The following is a 17426-nucleotide window of genomic DNA, read 5'->3' on the forward strand; positions in this document are numbered from 1 at the left end:
GGCACGTCGATGAATAACGTGCTGGTGAAAAAGGTACACGAGAAGACAAAAAACAGAAAAACATCGCATGCTATCGACGATATCGTTCGCGTTCCTATTCGCCGCTGTTGGAAATGAATTTCGTAGAGGCATTTAGAGACACGCGGAACGACAACAGCGAACGATACTTAGGTAGCACATGGTAGCGCGTAAGAGCATGGAATACGCCGCCTGACTTCCTTGGAACTCGAATACTTGCACAAAGGAACGCGGTAAAGCGGTGCCGATAATGCAAGAACCATAGTTGCGTAAAGATAAAGCCGGTGAGATACGTTGCTCTCCTCGATTTAAACGTATACTAGCGCGATGCACAACCAAACGTTAACGCCACATCCAATTTGCATTATCATCCACTTCCGCTAACGACACGAGATACAACCGCGTGGCATAGCAGTTCTGTTTATTTGCAACGGTGTACGCGCGTCCATTCCAGCTATGGGCATCGAACGTTCTCTTGATCAGCGATATAATCGACGCATGTCGCTGATGCGTCCGATTCGAGTTTCATTAGCATTCGAAATAAATCGTTCTGTAATTAATCGGTACGATTAGAACAGGTCTTGGTCGTTGTATGTAACAACTTGGTTTGAAAAGGACGAAGGAGTAGGTAAAAATTGAGGGTAATCATGGTTAGAAGCTTGAGAATGTACTTACCAAGGCAAGTTATCGCGTGATCGGCCGGCGGTCGTAGGACATTCCGAGCCCAGGCTGCCCTCAAGACCTCGAGGGCACAGGGTGGTCCACCGACCATCAGCACCCCAGGTGACACGTGACCCTTGTACCTGAGTTGTCGGGTTGCGTCCACCAAGGCTGCGTTCCACCAGCATTTGGAGTTCGCCTCCAAAAAGCTCTGAAACAGTTTGAATCACAATTACATATATATTTCATTTCTTTAGCCGTGTTCACAAAAATAATTCTAATATAAAAATAACAATATAAAAATAAATCTACACAAACATCGGCAATCTGATAATCATAATTCTCTTTGACGTTGCGTAACAGATGGTCCGCAAATGTAAATTTCGCCAAATTGTCGACTACAGTGCCATAAAGGTGAATCCTCCATTACCGAGATGGCGGTCGTACGAAAGATAGAATCTTAGGATTCATCCTGTAAAATACGGTCGGGCAGTTAAGTGTTTAGTGCCACGGGGCTGGCTGGCGTTCACCCTTCTCACAAACTCCGAAACTGTGCCACCCTCGTAGTTTTCCCCGGTTCCCCATGTAGTTACGGTCCGTATATATAGGCGTAAGCCATGATGGGGGTCGAATAAGCCAGACAGTACGTACTCATAAACGAATGGCCCCGCAGGATTTTCACCGACGATTGCCCTTTTCCCTTCTTTCCTTCTCTGTCTCGCTACGTGATCAATGAACTTTGTTCTCCCTCTGTGCTTCACGATAAACCATGAAATTAGAGAGAAGTGGACGAATCGATTGGTCGATTCACGGGCTACTATGATTCATTGCGGCCTTTGTGCGGATGGAATACAACGCATTATGCTTTTGTTCATTTCATGATGTTCGTCTCTCTATTCGAGATGGAAGGAGGAGTCACACGTGACCCGTAAATCATGCAGCTTTAATGTTGCTCTTGTCGTCAAGGTGTTTCAAAGGATGATAGTTAGATATTTGGAACGAAAGTTTTTCTCGCTACGACTTTTCTTAAATAATGGTAATAGATAGTAATAGTAAGAGCAAGTAAATAAATGATAAATCGGTAATTAGTCACGTTGAATGAGCATAATGTTGCACGCGTTTATGTTTATATAATGAGTTAGAAAGTTAAGTCTTTTCTTATGCAATGTATTATGCTGAGATTAGAAAGACTCGTTTAGAGGTAAGAGAGGATCGTTGTTAAAAGATTCGTTTCTTTCTTCAGAAAGGTTGAGATAAGGAAACATAGCTGTTTTCGTTTCGTGACCACGGTTATTGCTCTGTTCACGACTTAATATATCGCAAGAATACGTTTCTCGTGGTTATCGCAAATTGCGATATTTTTCTCGTCGCTTATCCATTGCTACTTCCTCTCTGTACTTACTTTCTTCGGCATTAATCACGCGCTTCTTTTGATTTTAGTGTACTTTCTCGCGTTGTAACCTTGCTCAAATTCTATTTGCAACTAGTTTAATTGCAGGACTGTCATACCGTGCATGAAGCTATAATTCGAATTTTTAATTTTTATTATGTTTGAGAAATTTATAACTACGGGAAATCGTAGAAACTAAAGACAACTTGCTCGAGTATGAAATATATTTATTGTGCAAACACATATCCTTGATTAACTTCGCAGTACAGTCCACGTGTCTTAAAATGGCGTTTGAATATGTCGATAAATCTTCAAACTTGATTTTCTTGAAGATGAGGTTTCAAACGAAAAGACTTTATCTTCAATATTCGATTTATTTTCATTTATAGGATAATTTATAACTAATAACTCCTGTCGATCGCCAATTCTGTCAAATCAGAAACTGGCTGAGTTCTACTATAAGTACGTATTTAATATTCGATTTTCTTAAGAAAGGATTATATGAAAAAGTGTTATCCTATATATTCGACTTACCTTACGTGATCGTCGATTTAAATCTGGTCTTTCGGTTTCTTGTTCTTTAAAGCCAGTCACTTTTAATAATACTGTTTACTATATCCGATGCCAACAATCTCACTACCAATTTAGTGCTGTGCACTCGTGAAACGTTTTCTCCACAAATTTTTTTGTATTCCCGTTTTCCTTTTGCGCATTCAACGCAGCTCCTATGTTGGAGGACCTTCGATAGGGTCTGACTCGCTGCACCTGACAGGACATTTTTCACTTGGAGCCCCGATTGAAAGCGTTCAACGAGCTCCTCCCCGAAACGTCGCGAATAATCCGACCGTGTATCGACCGTAATGGCACTTGTGCTCTCGGAGCGTGACTTTTCGCTAACGATATCCAATTCGGGCTAAAAATCATTCCCGTGCGTCGAAAATAAGATATTTCTGAATGAAATGACTGATACTTTCAAAAATTAAGTTATCGTAGAATTCCAATAATCCAGTGTGCTCGATACTTTGGCAATGTTGAGTTATAAAATTGGCTGAATTATTGAACTATATCTGCGATACCCTAAAGACGTTTAATAATCTAATTATGTTATTAGATTTATTATACTATATTATATATTGTAGTATCGTGGACAAAAGGCCCAAGAGGTATCGGGCGAATTATAAACAAGCGGTTGCGGAACATGTGCGTGTGGGGCTAAGACAAAAGACGTGAGGCTAAGACAAAAGACAAGGGGTTGCTAAGGGACAAAGACAAATTAACAGTCAGTGTTAGTTGAGAAGCCAGAGAGTGTGAATCGAGAAGTCAGGGAGATAATGTTGCTAGCGTTGTCGAGAGAGTGTGGTCCGCGTGAGAGAGAGAGAGAGAGAGAGAGAGAGCGTTGGATCCGTGGTGACAAGAGTTGCAAATTAACTATCTAGTTGTCTTAATTATAATACGTTATTGTGATTAGTTCACGTTAAGCAACCATCGTTTCCTGTTTAACCAACATATATTTAATTCATTTATTGTAAATAACCTAATTGTAGTAAAGATCCTACAATATTATATATTATATATTATATTATTAGATTATCAAATATAAAACATATAAATATGTATTTTAACTTTCTTAATTTATGTCCATCGTTCGAGTATTATCGACGATAGATGACGGTATACGATTATGGTCGTTACTACCGAAATTCTAGCGTATAACGAAGATATTTTGAACAATTAATTTCTTTAATTTTCATTAGAATTTCAAACAGAAGAAATCCATCTTGTATGAAGACTTAATTAATTAAAAACTTCCTTTGCATTTGCATTATTAAAATGGAAATTGGAATAAATAATTCGGTGGATGTCAAGCTCTAGAAACTTTCAGCTTGGCAAGATATCGGTGCTCGAATCGCGGAAACGAAAGATATTCTTCCGAGCGAGTCTCAAAATGCAACGAGAATACTTTTCAAGTATACACGCGTAAACAGGAAAGTAGTTATCCTTTATAACATCCCTTAAAGCATACTCGAGTTCCTTAGTACTCTGATCGTCCCAATTCGAAATGCGCAGTACGATCCCCGCGATGGGAATTTCGCGTTGCTCGACTGCACAGCCACAAAACGAGAGAGTTTCGTGCTGTTCTCGATTCGATTTACTACATATAATTCGTCGCAGCAGGAAGGTTCTCTCGTTCGGAAGTAAAGATTGGCCAATAACAGCTCTGTTCGATTTCCAATCGGTGAAAATAGTTACGCATTATCTGTGAATTCTTTTGGATGATTTTCCGCTAGTAGAAGACGAGATAATGGTCCATTTAAGGAATAATTGTAATAACACCAAACTATGGGGTGATATGTTTAGTGCAAGTCATTGTTTACAAGTTTAAATCGTTAAAGTTACGATTGCGTAAAGAAATAATCATTTGGATATTAATCATTTAACAGTAAGATTACCAACGATCGAAGTATAAAATTTTTCGTAAAAAGAATTAAATTGAAAGGTATATGGACATAATCGCAATACAAGCCGCGTGAGAGAATCGTAGGTAGTAACATTTCAGCTTTTATTAAGACGTTACTTAACGCGGTGATTTAACAGATTTATCCGTGTCAAGGTGCCTTCAAGGATGACGACGGATCTCGCAATTCTTCGATGCAGTTTTGACCAATCTCGGGGAATTGCTATCGTTTGATCGCTTTTGTGTTTCGGCAGGTGAAACTCCCTCGATTACGTCAAACTTTCTTTTGTCGACGGTCGTTGATTCGTATCTCACGCGGACGCATAACGTCGACCACATCGATTTCACGAGATCGTTTCTTTCACGAATTCTTCTCGAAACGAGACCTCTTCCTATGGTTTGCAACCTCAGTCTTCTTGGTCCATTGCGTACAAGAAAGAAAGCGGTTTCTCAGTTTTAAGTCTGTTGTTCCCATTCTTCAATATTCCAACAGATACGAACATACGCGAATTTCATTATCGCCATCATTGAGAATGTTTCGTATTAATTTAGGTGCTACAAAATTCGTTACAAAATTCTTTAATATCACGGGAATAGCCAAATTCCTCCCAATAAAAATTTAAATAAAAAATATTACCATAAAGTAAGTACCAAACTACTTTGAAATCACTTTTAACAATTAGTTCGTGCAATATAATTACAAGATTCTTCCGACAAATCGTTCCATGCGCACAGAATGCGGAAAGGAATTTTCAAGGGCAGTATTCGCGTCGCATAAATTCACCGCGATGGAAAAACGTGCGTCTGGGAACGATGCATGAAGAAAGCGGTCGAAGACCGTGTAAACAGTACATAAACTTGATCGTTGTTCTTCTTGAGCGACCATTACTTACGATAACACCAGGAAGAATGAAAAGAACTATGAGAGGGAGCCGCGGCATGCTTGAAAATACTGCTAACCATCGTATAATGTGATACCTATACCAAGAAAGAAATATCAGCGGAATACATTGTTGGAAAAGTTAAAGATACGAGAATGTGGAGACTGTTGATACATAATATGCAAAAATATGTAAAATATTCAAAATAGACTCGCTATAATATTTCGTAGATAAAATAAATTTCTACTCAGATACCAGTTCTTTCATAATGTTTACAAAAATGAGAATTTAACTACATAAATACCCGTAGTCTAGTAATCACGATTAAAGGTGATTTTTTGTGTGTACTTTTTAACTTTAATAATTCTGATTTTATATGAAGTTTTCTGTATGTAATATGAGTTCGACGGAATGCGATTTTTCTAACGTGACATTTTTTTAAACACTGATTGACACGTTATATGAGAGTTACCTGTGAATAGCGCATAAAGAAAGAGAAAGAGAGAGAGACAGACAGACAGAGAGAAATAAAGGGATAAGCGGGAGAGAGGTGGAAACTGAGAGAACTCTTGTAATAGCGTTGCTAATCGGCTCGCTGTTCCTGGTGCACGTTACGTTTATATTGCTATTTCTTTGCCGACAATGAACTTGCGGCAATTCACTCTACAGGGTATACGGTCGTTGGCTGCCCACTAATTATTATGCAATATGCTAGCCATGCTCTCGCGAGCATGCTTATCCTTTTAGAGGCTCGGCTACGCGAGGCCGAATAAGAACTCGCGACGAGTCGAAGAAACAAATGTTTCGAGGAAGTCGACCTCGGATTAGACAATCGAAACTATCGAAACCTACAACCAATAGATTGTTAGTAGAATGACGGAGAACTCCAGAGAAGATAAATGATAGAAGGTCAAAAGGATGAACAGGAGAAAATGAAAGATTAACAACGATTCGTGTGATTTCGGTAATCGAGGGTAATGGTGATGGACGGCAGAGCCGGAAGAAAGTAGGTTTATCCCTGTTACGAACATCGAATTTTATGGTCGAGTTTGTGTTCCACTTTTACCCTTTTTCAATGGTGTAACACAAACTTCAGAATGAAACTAGAATGCACTCAAAGTTACAACGAAACTTACCAAGTCTTTCAACGATGGAAAGATACGATTGAGTTGAAAAATAAGCGAAATCAAGAACATACAGAGTTTTAAACAGATCTAACTGTGTAAGAAAAGTAAAAATGTACACTTCATTCATGGTACGTGTGAAATTATGCGAAGTCATTGGAAACCGAGATTTACATTTAAATATCGATGAAAAATTAATTTACATAAAATTTCATAAAGGTAGTGCGTTGGAAACATTTTTTCCCCGTTTGATTCGATCAAGGAGAGCCTGTCTTTCCATTGAAATATGGAAAGTCGATATCGACGGAAGATCGAAGCATTTTGTCGGCTCTCAATCGCTTGATAGGCCTTCGGATCTGGTTGCCGTCGAATTTTAATCAGTAGCCCCACAGTGCCTGTGTGGGCACGCGGCTCGCGAACATAAATCACGATAACATAATTTATATGCTAATACCGCGAGTGCAGCGTGCGCGTTTGCGCGGACGCAATGCAGAGCGAAGGGTTTAACTGGGTATAACTACGTATCCGGCTACTACATAGGCGTCGACTTTCGTCGACTGTGTTGTCCTTTTATCGACAAACTCTGACATACGATTAACTTAAACCTTCATATCTACTATTTCTATCGTTTAATCATATTTAATCATTCCCTTTTCATAAATAGATATTAAGCACTCTAAACCTGTATTAAATTCTCCATCTGTAAATAATAAATGTCCGAGGTGTATTCTTTTTTAATTGAACAAGTCTATTCATGTTCATTTATTTCGCAGATATTTAAGATTAACCCAAATTAACTTTGAAACGTCACACGTACAGCGTAGTTTATAATTTTTCAAACATTTTATACTTTACCTCACTCGTTCTATGAGAATCAAGTAAGAATTCCTTGCTGTTTTTAACACATACGTTTAGAACAAGGAACACTATTTTGTTTATATTATCGGTTAGAAATTGTACACGGTTTAATCTCAACTTATTGAAGAAGTATCAGGTGAAAATATTAATACGATGCTGGTAGCGAGTATGTTAATTTCTCACATGGATTTACGATATAATAGCGCATCATCGGGAAATATTTCTCGATGGACGCCAATGGTGAGCCAGGGTTGCCGGCAATGTCGTCGTTCTATGTCATCGTAAACTTGAAACTGGGGCTGGGGGGCCAGATGCCATGGAACGGGAAGGGAGCACGCCGCGAGGCGGACGAAGGGAAAACAGGGGATAGGTCTCGTTCATTTTTTTGCAATTAAATTGGCAAACAAATAAAGGAAGACGCGCCTGCGAGGTGAATGGGCATCCTGCGGATAAACGAGTTCTCGCGCTGCGGATAGAAGTCTCCGCGTCTGTTCACGGTGCACGGCTGCACGACATGCTGATTTACGAAGTCAACGACATAGGCGACGATCGAGACGACGAAGTAAGCCAAGGATCGTTTTGATATCATATTTGGAAAAACGTCCAGTCGTATCCTTGTATTATCGAAATAAACAACTTCGTAGAATTTTTTTCTATATGACTGTTATGGAATAGTCACGTTTCAACTTTTGAATAAATCGTCCGATGGAGTGATGCATTACGCCGGCACGGGCGTGTAATCTTAATCATCGAGAGAACCTAGACGTATCATAGTCAATGTGGTACTTGAACGTTGTTCAAGGGTGTATCGAGAATGGTTCTTTTTTCTTAATTAATATCTTTGAGGCAATCGTAGCTGCATAAGCGCCTTCTCTCCCATCTATCATTTCTTCATTTTCGTTTCTTGCCCTTGGTTCTGTTGATCGTTTATCGTTGTACGTGTAACGGTCGGATTAGACGAAGTGGATGTACGTGTGACTCGTTGAGCGTACACGATCGGAAGCCAGAAGCCTGAACGGCATATTAAGAAGCGCGTTGCAGTCGCGCGATTTGATTAATGCACTTGGAAATTGTATGTTTGATGAAGAAATTTGCTGGCAATTACCCGCTACTTTTTAATCCTGCGGCTGTGTTCCGTCGACGATAGAAGGAGACAGACGCGCGTTACCGGCCGAGGGAACGTTTGAAAGTTCTCTTAAACGGTCCCGTCTGTTTACCCGGTTTATTTCGCTTTCTTGTGCCGAGTTAAAAACGCTGGTCTTCGCGGTTAATCGAGAGTACTCAAACAAAAAAAAAAAAAAAAAAAAAGAAAAAGAAAAAAGAACTGGCGCGAAGTGAAATGCAATAAAACGGAACGATTTTCCGGGCGATATAGCTTCCTCCTCGATTATTTTTCACTGCAGCTGCTCTCGTAGAGAAGTCAAAGATCATTCTGTCTATTTAAAAATCCCACAGTCAGAAATATTGAAAACACGCGATCCAAATATTTTGACGATCATTCCAGTCGATAGAAAATGTTTGTAATCAAATATCGAAGTCTCGGCTGTTGAGATTGTAAAAAGGTGAATATAACAAACCGGTATCCTTGGTTACACTGCGGTTATGGGCGGAGAAGGCCGGCACAAAGCACGGTGTTTTTGCGGCGGTGCTCGTGGCAGAAATCGCCATGCGGATGGAAAGTGTCCGCTCGATTGCTGCATCGACCATCCTCAAGGTAACGTGATCAATGTATCGTAATAACGGTCATTTAAGGACAGATCGCTGCTATTCGTACAGCCTCGTAGCGAAACTCAACTGGGATCTATGGAGGAAATAGAGGCAAGGTAAATATCGTCCACCATATATTTTTTGCCAACAAGGATGTACCGGATCTAGGAAGGAAATAAAATCCTAATTACAAACTACGCATCGTCGCGTAAACAGAACTGCCACTTAAATAGACTTGGTTCGAAAATGTCCTTTTCATGGTCCATGCACATTGTTGCTCGGTGTTTATGCAAATCAGTTCGTTCAAACGTGGGCCGGTCTCGTTCTACGCGGCCTCCGGAACCAAAATTCTCGTGGATGTACCCGTATGCTCGACGTCTACGCCGACTGGTTGCGTTAGTGCTGGTATTTCAAGTAATACGTACATACCAGACGTAATAACGGTAATTCGAAAGGAACACAGCAATTTGCATTTCTTTGAAATCCGTTACGGGGTTTAGAAAACGTACGTGTTCGTTATTTTCGACTATCTGACACATTCCTCTTGCGATATTCGCGCTACACTTTTTCGAAACGAATTAAACAGGCGATCTGAGCACATCGAGATCTATGGAATCATCGTGTTCCTTCTTCTTCTTCGTTTGGTTCTTCTGGCACAGCTTGCGCAAAGCTCGCTCAGATATATGCAGCCCATTGTATTGTTCGCCAGCAGAGAGAGGCATTATTGCTCAAACTGACACTAGGACGGAAGAGAGGGTACGGGATTCACGATGTATCAGTATGAACGGATCCTAAATCGCCGTAGGGCTGCGAGCTGGCCCCAGCTCAGCGGTAATGCAGCGTAAGCGACCAAAGGAGTTCCTACGGCTTGAAGAGGGCGTCGCTTATCTTTATGCATATTTCACGGCGTTTTGCGTCGGGCGAATGCTCGCGCGGAAACGAGGAACTCGGCCGCGTGTGTATTGCATCTTTACGACTTACCCGCCATAGAAACCCTTTCCGGCGAGATGCAACGTGCACGTGCGCGTGCGCCCATGCTCAAGCTCCAACATGGCCAGTCATACACGCGTTTCAACCGGCGATACTTGCTCTACCAGTTACCAAGAATACTATTTCCAAGATTGAGCAGGAACTGTTGGCGGTCTAACGAGGTCTGTTCCCGGGGAAATTATCATCTTATCGTTTCACTCACGATCAGGTGGATCGTACAGTTTCAATGATTTTAGCGATTGTGATGCATTCGGGTTTGTTCTTGTATCATGGAAGAGTAGTATGTCGGTGATTATTATTCGTAACCGATGTATGACTTCTATCGTAATGTTATTCTAATCTTTGGTTTTAACAACTATCAGGTAAATAGGGGAAATTTCACTTTTCAGTTTCTTTCCTCTGAATATTTATTTCTATCGGGAAATATCTTTGACTTGACGCACGTTTGTGTCGTACTGGAAACGCTGATAGATATCTCAAAATTTCTCTAAATTTTTTCGATAATTAGAATCGCTAAAACTGAGGAATTTCAAATTTCAAATTTCAAATACTCGAATCCGAAATTAAGAATCTGAAAGTCTTGCACGTTGAAGATTCGGTACGTTCCAAATATAGAAGGATGAACATGCTGGCCATCACTGCGCGAGAGTAATTGCGAAAATGCCTTTCATAGGAGTAATTCAACCATCAAGGCCCACCTGTCGCAACACTTCGAAGAATTCAATTTCTTCGTGTACTACCAACTCAGATCGCGAATACATATACCTTCACTCGTACAGAGTGACTGCCAATTTCGAATTTGAGACTTCCCTATATGGACTGTTAATGGAATAATTTTCATGACTGTTCGGATGCTTAGTTTGGAAGTTTCTCCGGAATCGTCTACGTAGCATCCGTTATAGACGGAATTACGTATTTCAGATGCAAGGCACATATGGAATGTGATCTACGCGCGTCTTGCATGTATAATACGGCATGCGGTACTATTGCGCAATGCTTATGTATATTATCTTGTTTCTAGCCGGTATCAGTGATAGCACTGAGCATCTATCATGCGTCAAGATTTCAGCGTTATTCCAATCTAAGATCAGCTTAATTTGACCGAGTTACCGTTAACCGGTTACTATGCGAATACATAAACATCGGCTTGACGCTGTTTAAATATCCGGGCTTTTATCGCCAAATAACGTTAGCTTGATATTTTCACGGAGAAAGCGTGCCATTATTAATATAAATTTGCATATATCGACAACGAATGTCTCGTTAATGCTTTTAGCAGAAGATTCATGAAGGTATTAAACTGCCTGAATTCTTAAATGTATTAACCTACATTTTTCTAAATTATCTCAGTTTAATTGATTTCTTGGTGTCAGGTGGACACAACGATATAATGAAAAATAAATTGTTAATTCTTGCAAATTTTTATTAGAAATTACGAAGATAAGATCGCTCATAAGTAATGAAACGATGTGCATATTGCGTTTTTACTCTTATCGCAACGTAACAAATTGATAAAAGGCACGAGCCTGTGTCGATCCTTTAGCGAACTGTTCAGAATTATTTTCTATAAAATGTTGAACGTTATATACATTTTATATTTCATACTGTTAATAAATTAACGTTGTTAAAATTTGTTATAAAACGATAAATTATGTTAGTCACACTTTCGATAGGAATCATAAATTTAATCGAAGCTTCTATATTTATCTAAAGGCCATATCTCATCCGATTATCTAGAGGAAAATTTTTCCAGGATATATACTTCCTAGATCTTCTGCGTCGTGATATTTATATTAATCCGGCGGTTTTACTCCTATTTACAATCCATTTCCGCTTACGGCGGCACCAGGGGTAACACGATTCCTCGGTGCATCCAGCTCGAGATGTATGTTACTGTTGCTGTTGTGTAGTGGTGTCTGCTCTAGGATCGTGTTTCACGTTCAAAAGGAAAATGTATCGCAAATATGTGTGTTCCTGGCATAATATCCGCAATAAAACGAACTATGGTTTCACTCCTTCCTCCGGTGTGTAACCGAGTACATACGTTGTTTATGCACTCGACATTCAACTTGTTTACAATCCACACGACATTGTTTCTAAAAATGTTGTTTCTCGTGTGTTTCTAACGTTTCTAACGTGTTACGGCAATATTCTCGTCGCACAAAGAATGATAAAGCGATTTCTTTAATACGAAAGAATTACTGATCTACCTAAATATCGATTATTTCGTGGAGAACGATGTTTTCCAGAGGTACAAAATAAAGTTTGCCTTGATATCGATCGGCAAAGTTGGCTTGATTACGGCGACCCTAAGTAAACTGCTCACCCCTTGTGTAATCTGTAGATTATAGTCGTGAAACGCTCAAGTATCTGACTTTTCCGTTGCTATACAATATGGTTATTTCGCGATGAATGGAACAGCATCCTAACCTTATAATAACAGATTCGAAACATTTTCCTTTGATACGCGAGAGCTCGTTTATTTACAATATCCGGATACACGGGATTTTCGAACTGAGAACTCAATTTTCTCTATGTTTTCTCGAATAATCATTCTTTTCAAGTAGCTCTCGTTGGACTATAGCAAAATCAACACTGCACCGTGTCAGTTACCGCTAGCGTGTCGCGCTTTCACTCCACGGGACAGGTTTAATTTTATATCCGATCATTTCACAGATATTACTAATTACAATACGTTCTTGATTTCGAACGGTCTAAACGATTTTAATTTAATGTCTCAATAATAGGCGAATCCATTCTAAATGAAGAGCGACAGCGACCACTCGATCGAACAATTACCTGTTAATTGTCCCAGAGTTTAAGTCCCTGCAATTAAGTGCAATTTACGACCACAGGTACAATAAGATTCGATTGATATTTATCTATACCAGCGTTCATCGAGGACCGTAGCACCGTATAATATTCTAAAGAGAACGTCGAACATAAGGCAGACTTAAACGAGATGGAATCTGTAGCAGCAGTACCAACTCGATAGTTCCGTGCAACATTGATAATATCTCTCTTGAAGTCAGTCGCGGCGAACAATAATTAACGGTGGCAATAAATAAGCTGGTCTCCGTATTGTGAAACGACAACGCCGGCTGTAAATGCAGCAGTTTCTGCCGCGGCTCTAATTAGTCTGACAATTATAGTGCGTTGATCCAATTCACCGTAAGATTATGACTCCTTATCAAGCGAACAAGAGATCGTTTCACACCCTTTCTTAACGATCGAATCGATCTACTTAAATCATTTTACGTTTTGTTATTTACCAAGTACAAAATGACCAATAAACCGTTCTGCTAGATAAAAATGACGTAACAAGCTCGTAAATAACCGCGGAGAATGCGACTTGAGACAAATCACAAAACATGACTTGAACAACAATAAAGATAAAAATTATTAAAATTGTTGAAGTAATTACTTGAAGAAAAACTCTACAACTTTTTCTTTTCTATATCCGTGATCTGGAGACCGCTGTTACGAGGAGAATAGAATTTAGTGAAAAAATTCAAAATAAGGAAAGGTCCATATTATTGTGCCTTTGAATATAAATTTTGTTTTGGATTACAGGGTCTAGAAATAAAAGAGCTATAAGTACATTTCTATTGCTGTTTCTTGTAGCCTTCAGCTACAGATACACACTAAGGTTAACTTTTTGCTAATGTCCTTTGCCAAAAATATATCAACGTGCTCTCTATCATTCTTTCTTCCTACTGTATTGTAACACTGTAAGAGTGAGGATCTGGATCAGCATACACTATACCTATACTTATATTTATACTTATACCTATACTTATTTCAATATATTTTTCTATTACAAATTCATCTACTCGTTCCTCTATCAGTCAACCTCAACAAAAATTATAAGATATAATACAAGTAGTACGTATATGCATACTTATTCGTACGATATTTTCTGGCTTGAAGCCTAAAAAAGGTCGTAAGCGCAAGGGAAGTAAGCATTCATGGGATGTGATCGTGTGACGATATGCAAAACAAGAAGAGGGTGGCTCGAGCTATTATCGTTTGCCCTTCAACGATCGATTCTTCCCCGACTGCCTTTGCTTGCTAAGCGTGACGAAAGCATCTGTCTGGCACCAATTTATCAATTTGACGTTTTCACGTTCTTTCAAAGAAGAAAGACCTTGGAGATTCGTCGTCTTCTTTGATCTTTAATACGGCCTCCAAAGTAGTCAACGACTTTGACTCTGATCTCGTAAAAAGGGCATGAAACCTTTTAAACTCTCATAAACTTTTACAAAGTCCCTCCTCCTCCATTCAATACTCAAAACTTTGACTTTCTAATAGAAGTTTCTTGTCTTCCCCGTAGTCTTAAGGTTCTTTGAGATTTCTCTTCAAGATTAACACCTTTGCGGCATCAAATTTGCGGAGATGGAAAGAATTCATTTGTTAAATTTATAACCTCGCTATATCTGTGTGGTACATACTACGCGTCTAAAAAGATGCTTCGCAATCCGACTACTGAATTTATGTGCGAGGGCAAGTGTTAAAACAGACCCAGACAGAGATTGTAAAGTCAAGCTTCAGTGAGGTGCAGGTATAAAGTTAAAGGAAAAGTTAAAGGTTGCCGAGGATGCTGGCACGAAGGCGGCATTGTCGTAGATCGAACGAATCAGTGAGCCCTGCTAGCTAAACTATTATCATCTTATTTCCTGCCTTGCAAGAAGGAGCAGCTGTGGTTAACGTTCCCCCGGAGAATGCTCCACCCCCGGCTAGTGCTCATTGAAACTGAAGAGGTGCTCTTCCCCGTCGAAAGGCGGATCCCAATTTGATTTCCTTTGCCTGGCAGCATGAGCTTCGATGAGCAACCATTGAACAGATCGTTCTCTCCCGAAGAGAAAAGAAATCTAGGTGTGGTCAATAAACGGCCTGTCTTCACGAATGAGCGTCGATTCGGTTAAATTAGCTATCAGCCGTTCTGGAACTTGTTTATGGACAGATAGAGACCCATGGATGGAACACGTTTGCGTGGAATCTAGGTGTTTGTAGTGTTTGAGCGGCTTTGTCACGTTCGCTGCGTGTCGCGTAAATCCGCAACCGACAGAGTAGAAGAGGCCACGTGGACCAGGATTACGACAGATATCGAAGAGTCGACAAGACCATAGAACATCCGCCACTTAACTCGTTGCCTCGTCTCATCCTCCCCTGCCGTTAAGGTTGCCTCGCAAAATTGCTCGTAATTCATATTGTCTCATTCCGGCGTAACGGTGCATCCAATCAACGCCAATCTTCGCTTCGGAAACGCTGAGTTGTAAAAACGGCTCAGCAGTTCGGAAGAGATACACCGTATCGTTTTATTATACGTACACGTGTATCATATACGTCGTTAACGTCTAATCTGGCCGTTTCCCAAAAACAATTTCGACCGTCACGTCTCATGGTGTTCGTATTCGATTCATACCTCGCGCGAAAGGAACAAAAAGAGGGTTCGTACAAGGATTTATAATAGCGTAACGAAATGTCGCCATCATCGAGTCAGATTATACGGAATAGCTAGCCTCTTCGACGAGGCATAAAGCATGTAACTAGTTGTGCTTCTGAATAAAAGAAAAGTATGTTGGGTATAATGAACGGACAGTCGGTAGCCACACGGTACGGTTGTAACAGATCGTTACATGGAAAAATGTTGGGAGGCTAACTCTGCCGAGAGGAATGCGTTCCGCGGGCTATAACACGCATAGAGAAGTATACAGATAATTCAGGATAATGCGGCGTGTACATCGACTCACCTGAAACAAATTGTAACCTTTATCGTACATCCACATCTCGTCGGCTGGATGCTCCTTGGGACTCTCCCGTGGGCTGGCGTTCAGAACCTGAGGAGGCGGGCCCCTAGTCAGCTGAATCGCCAGGGACCTTTGTAAAAGCAAGAGGCATCGGGAGGGTCCTGAGCCTCCGGGGCTCGTCCCGTCTCCCAAGATCGAGCCCATTTTTCGAGGCCCGTTCTTAACGATTCCAAACACTCGGCGGTGGTGGCATCACGGAATCTGAAAAACAGGAAACGAACCCGTTAACGTACTTCTGATGTAGCAATTTCGCGTTGAGAGAAAAAGACGAAAGTTAGAGTTTGAATTAGATCGAAGATCGATTTACTTTTTGCCACTATCTCTCGATCGTAAATCCGCGAACGAAGAAGTTTGATGAACTCGTAAGAGTGTTTTCTTTCTTTCTTAATGGTTTTTATTCATTTACTTTCAACCGACAGGTAGACAAGCGTTGAATTCGTTTGTGTATACAAGCTTTCCTCTGATAATTCTTATCTACGATTACGTAGAGGAACGATAACACTCGTGGAGTTCGCGGTACCGTTATCCTCGTTTGTGAAACTTTCGCGCAAACTCGAGTGCTGCGCATACTATCAAGCTACACGGGTGGATGGGACGTTGAAGCAGCACCTTGCATTAGTTGCATTATTCCACGAGGCTGCTTCGAGGAATTCTGCAGCTGCGCGTTCACCTCGAATCGACGTTCGGCAATTAGTACCTCTTAAAAGTAATTAAACGCAGCTGGATAATACTTAACGCGCGAATCGATTTGTAAAAGGTTTCGAGCTGCTGCGTTTCTCAATATGTTTAAGGTTTCCTTCCATTAGCACGATCGTAAACTTTTGGAATAATCGTATGGGTGTATATATATATATGTATTTAATTTCTCTGTAGAAAATCTTTGACACGGTGAAAGGATGTTTATTCTTCCAATTTGTACATATGTGCCTCACAAAAGTCAAGTTGATTAACCTTATCTTTTTTTTATAAATTTCTTAATTTCGTTATGTTAGGCAATATATGCGATGTTCAATTTTCAAGAAACAGATAATTTACTTTTATAATTTCGCTAATTACAAGTAAATGGCGCAACTGACAGTAAATTCCTGTTGGAATTTAAAAGAATAATATTTGTAACATCGTTTATCTGTACTTTCCAATTTACAGAGTTGATCACTGTGGCGTCCGAACGCTTCGTATTTCAACCTCAGTTTTATCTCAACAGGCAAAAGAACTGATACCATTACCAAATTGAAACAAAAATTTGGGCATACGTGCCAACAATGATTCTTTCGCATTTTCTTCGAATTTGCAAGATTTTTTAACGACAGAAGAGTTTCAACCCAGAAAACTGGGAAGAATTAAGTAGGATAATTAGCGAAGAAACTCAATGAAATGTAACGGATGAAACGTTCATTTTCATCTCGACACGTTCGATTCGCCCTTCGTCTCGTTTCCTGCCGGTCACAAAGCAACGTCACGTTTCTCTTTATTGTATCAACAACTACCACGCCGGCCTCCTAATTGATTTACGCCCAGTCCCTTTGGTCATCA

The 17426-nt window shown here is 40.1% G+C and overlaps 1 protein-coding gene and 1 long non-coding RNA gene across 3 annotated transcripts in view; one reads left to right on the top strand and one right to left on the bottom strand.

Moving 5' to 3' along the window:
• The window catches only part of LOC117211058, a 132040-nt gene that overhangs the window by 44054 nt on the left and 70560 nt on the right, over positions 1–17426 (top strand). The gene's annotated exons all lie outside the window — the stretch shown is intronic.
• Positions 1–17426, bottom strand: part of LOC117211056 (storkhead-box protein 2) — a 112683-nt gene that overhangs the window by 40574 nt on the left and 54683 nt on the right. For both annotated transcript variants that reach the window (XM_033454623.1, XM_033454622.1), the window contains exons 2-3: positions 15837–16094; positions 694–889 (exon numbers count right to left, since the gene is read on the bottom strand). In XM_033454623.1, the coding sequence (XP_033310514.1) occupies positions 694–889; positions 15837–16037 (397 nt within the window). In that variant the 5' untranslated portion in view covers positions 16038–16094. The remainder of the gene's footprint in view (positions 1–693; positions 890–15836; positions 16095–17426) is intronic.

Source organism: Bombus bifarius, unplaced genomic scaffold (genome assembly GCF_011952205.1).
Source record: "Bombus bifarius isolate JDL3187 unplaced genomic scaffold, Bbif_JDL3187 scf7180000008216, whole genome shotgun sequence".
NCBI classification, from domain to species: Eukaryota; Metazoa; Arthropoda; class Insecta; order Hymenoptera; family Apidae; genus Bombus; species Bombus bifarius.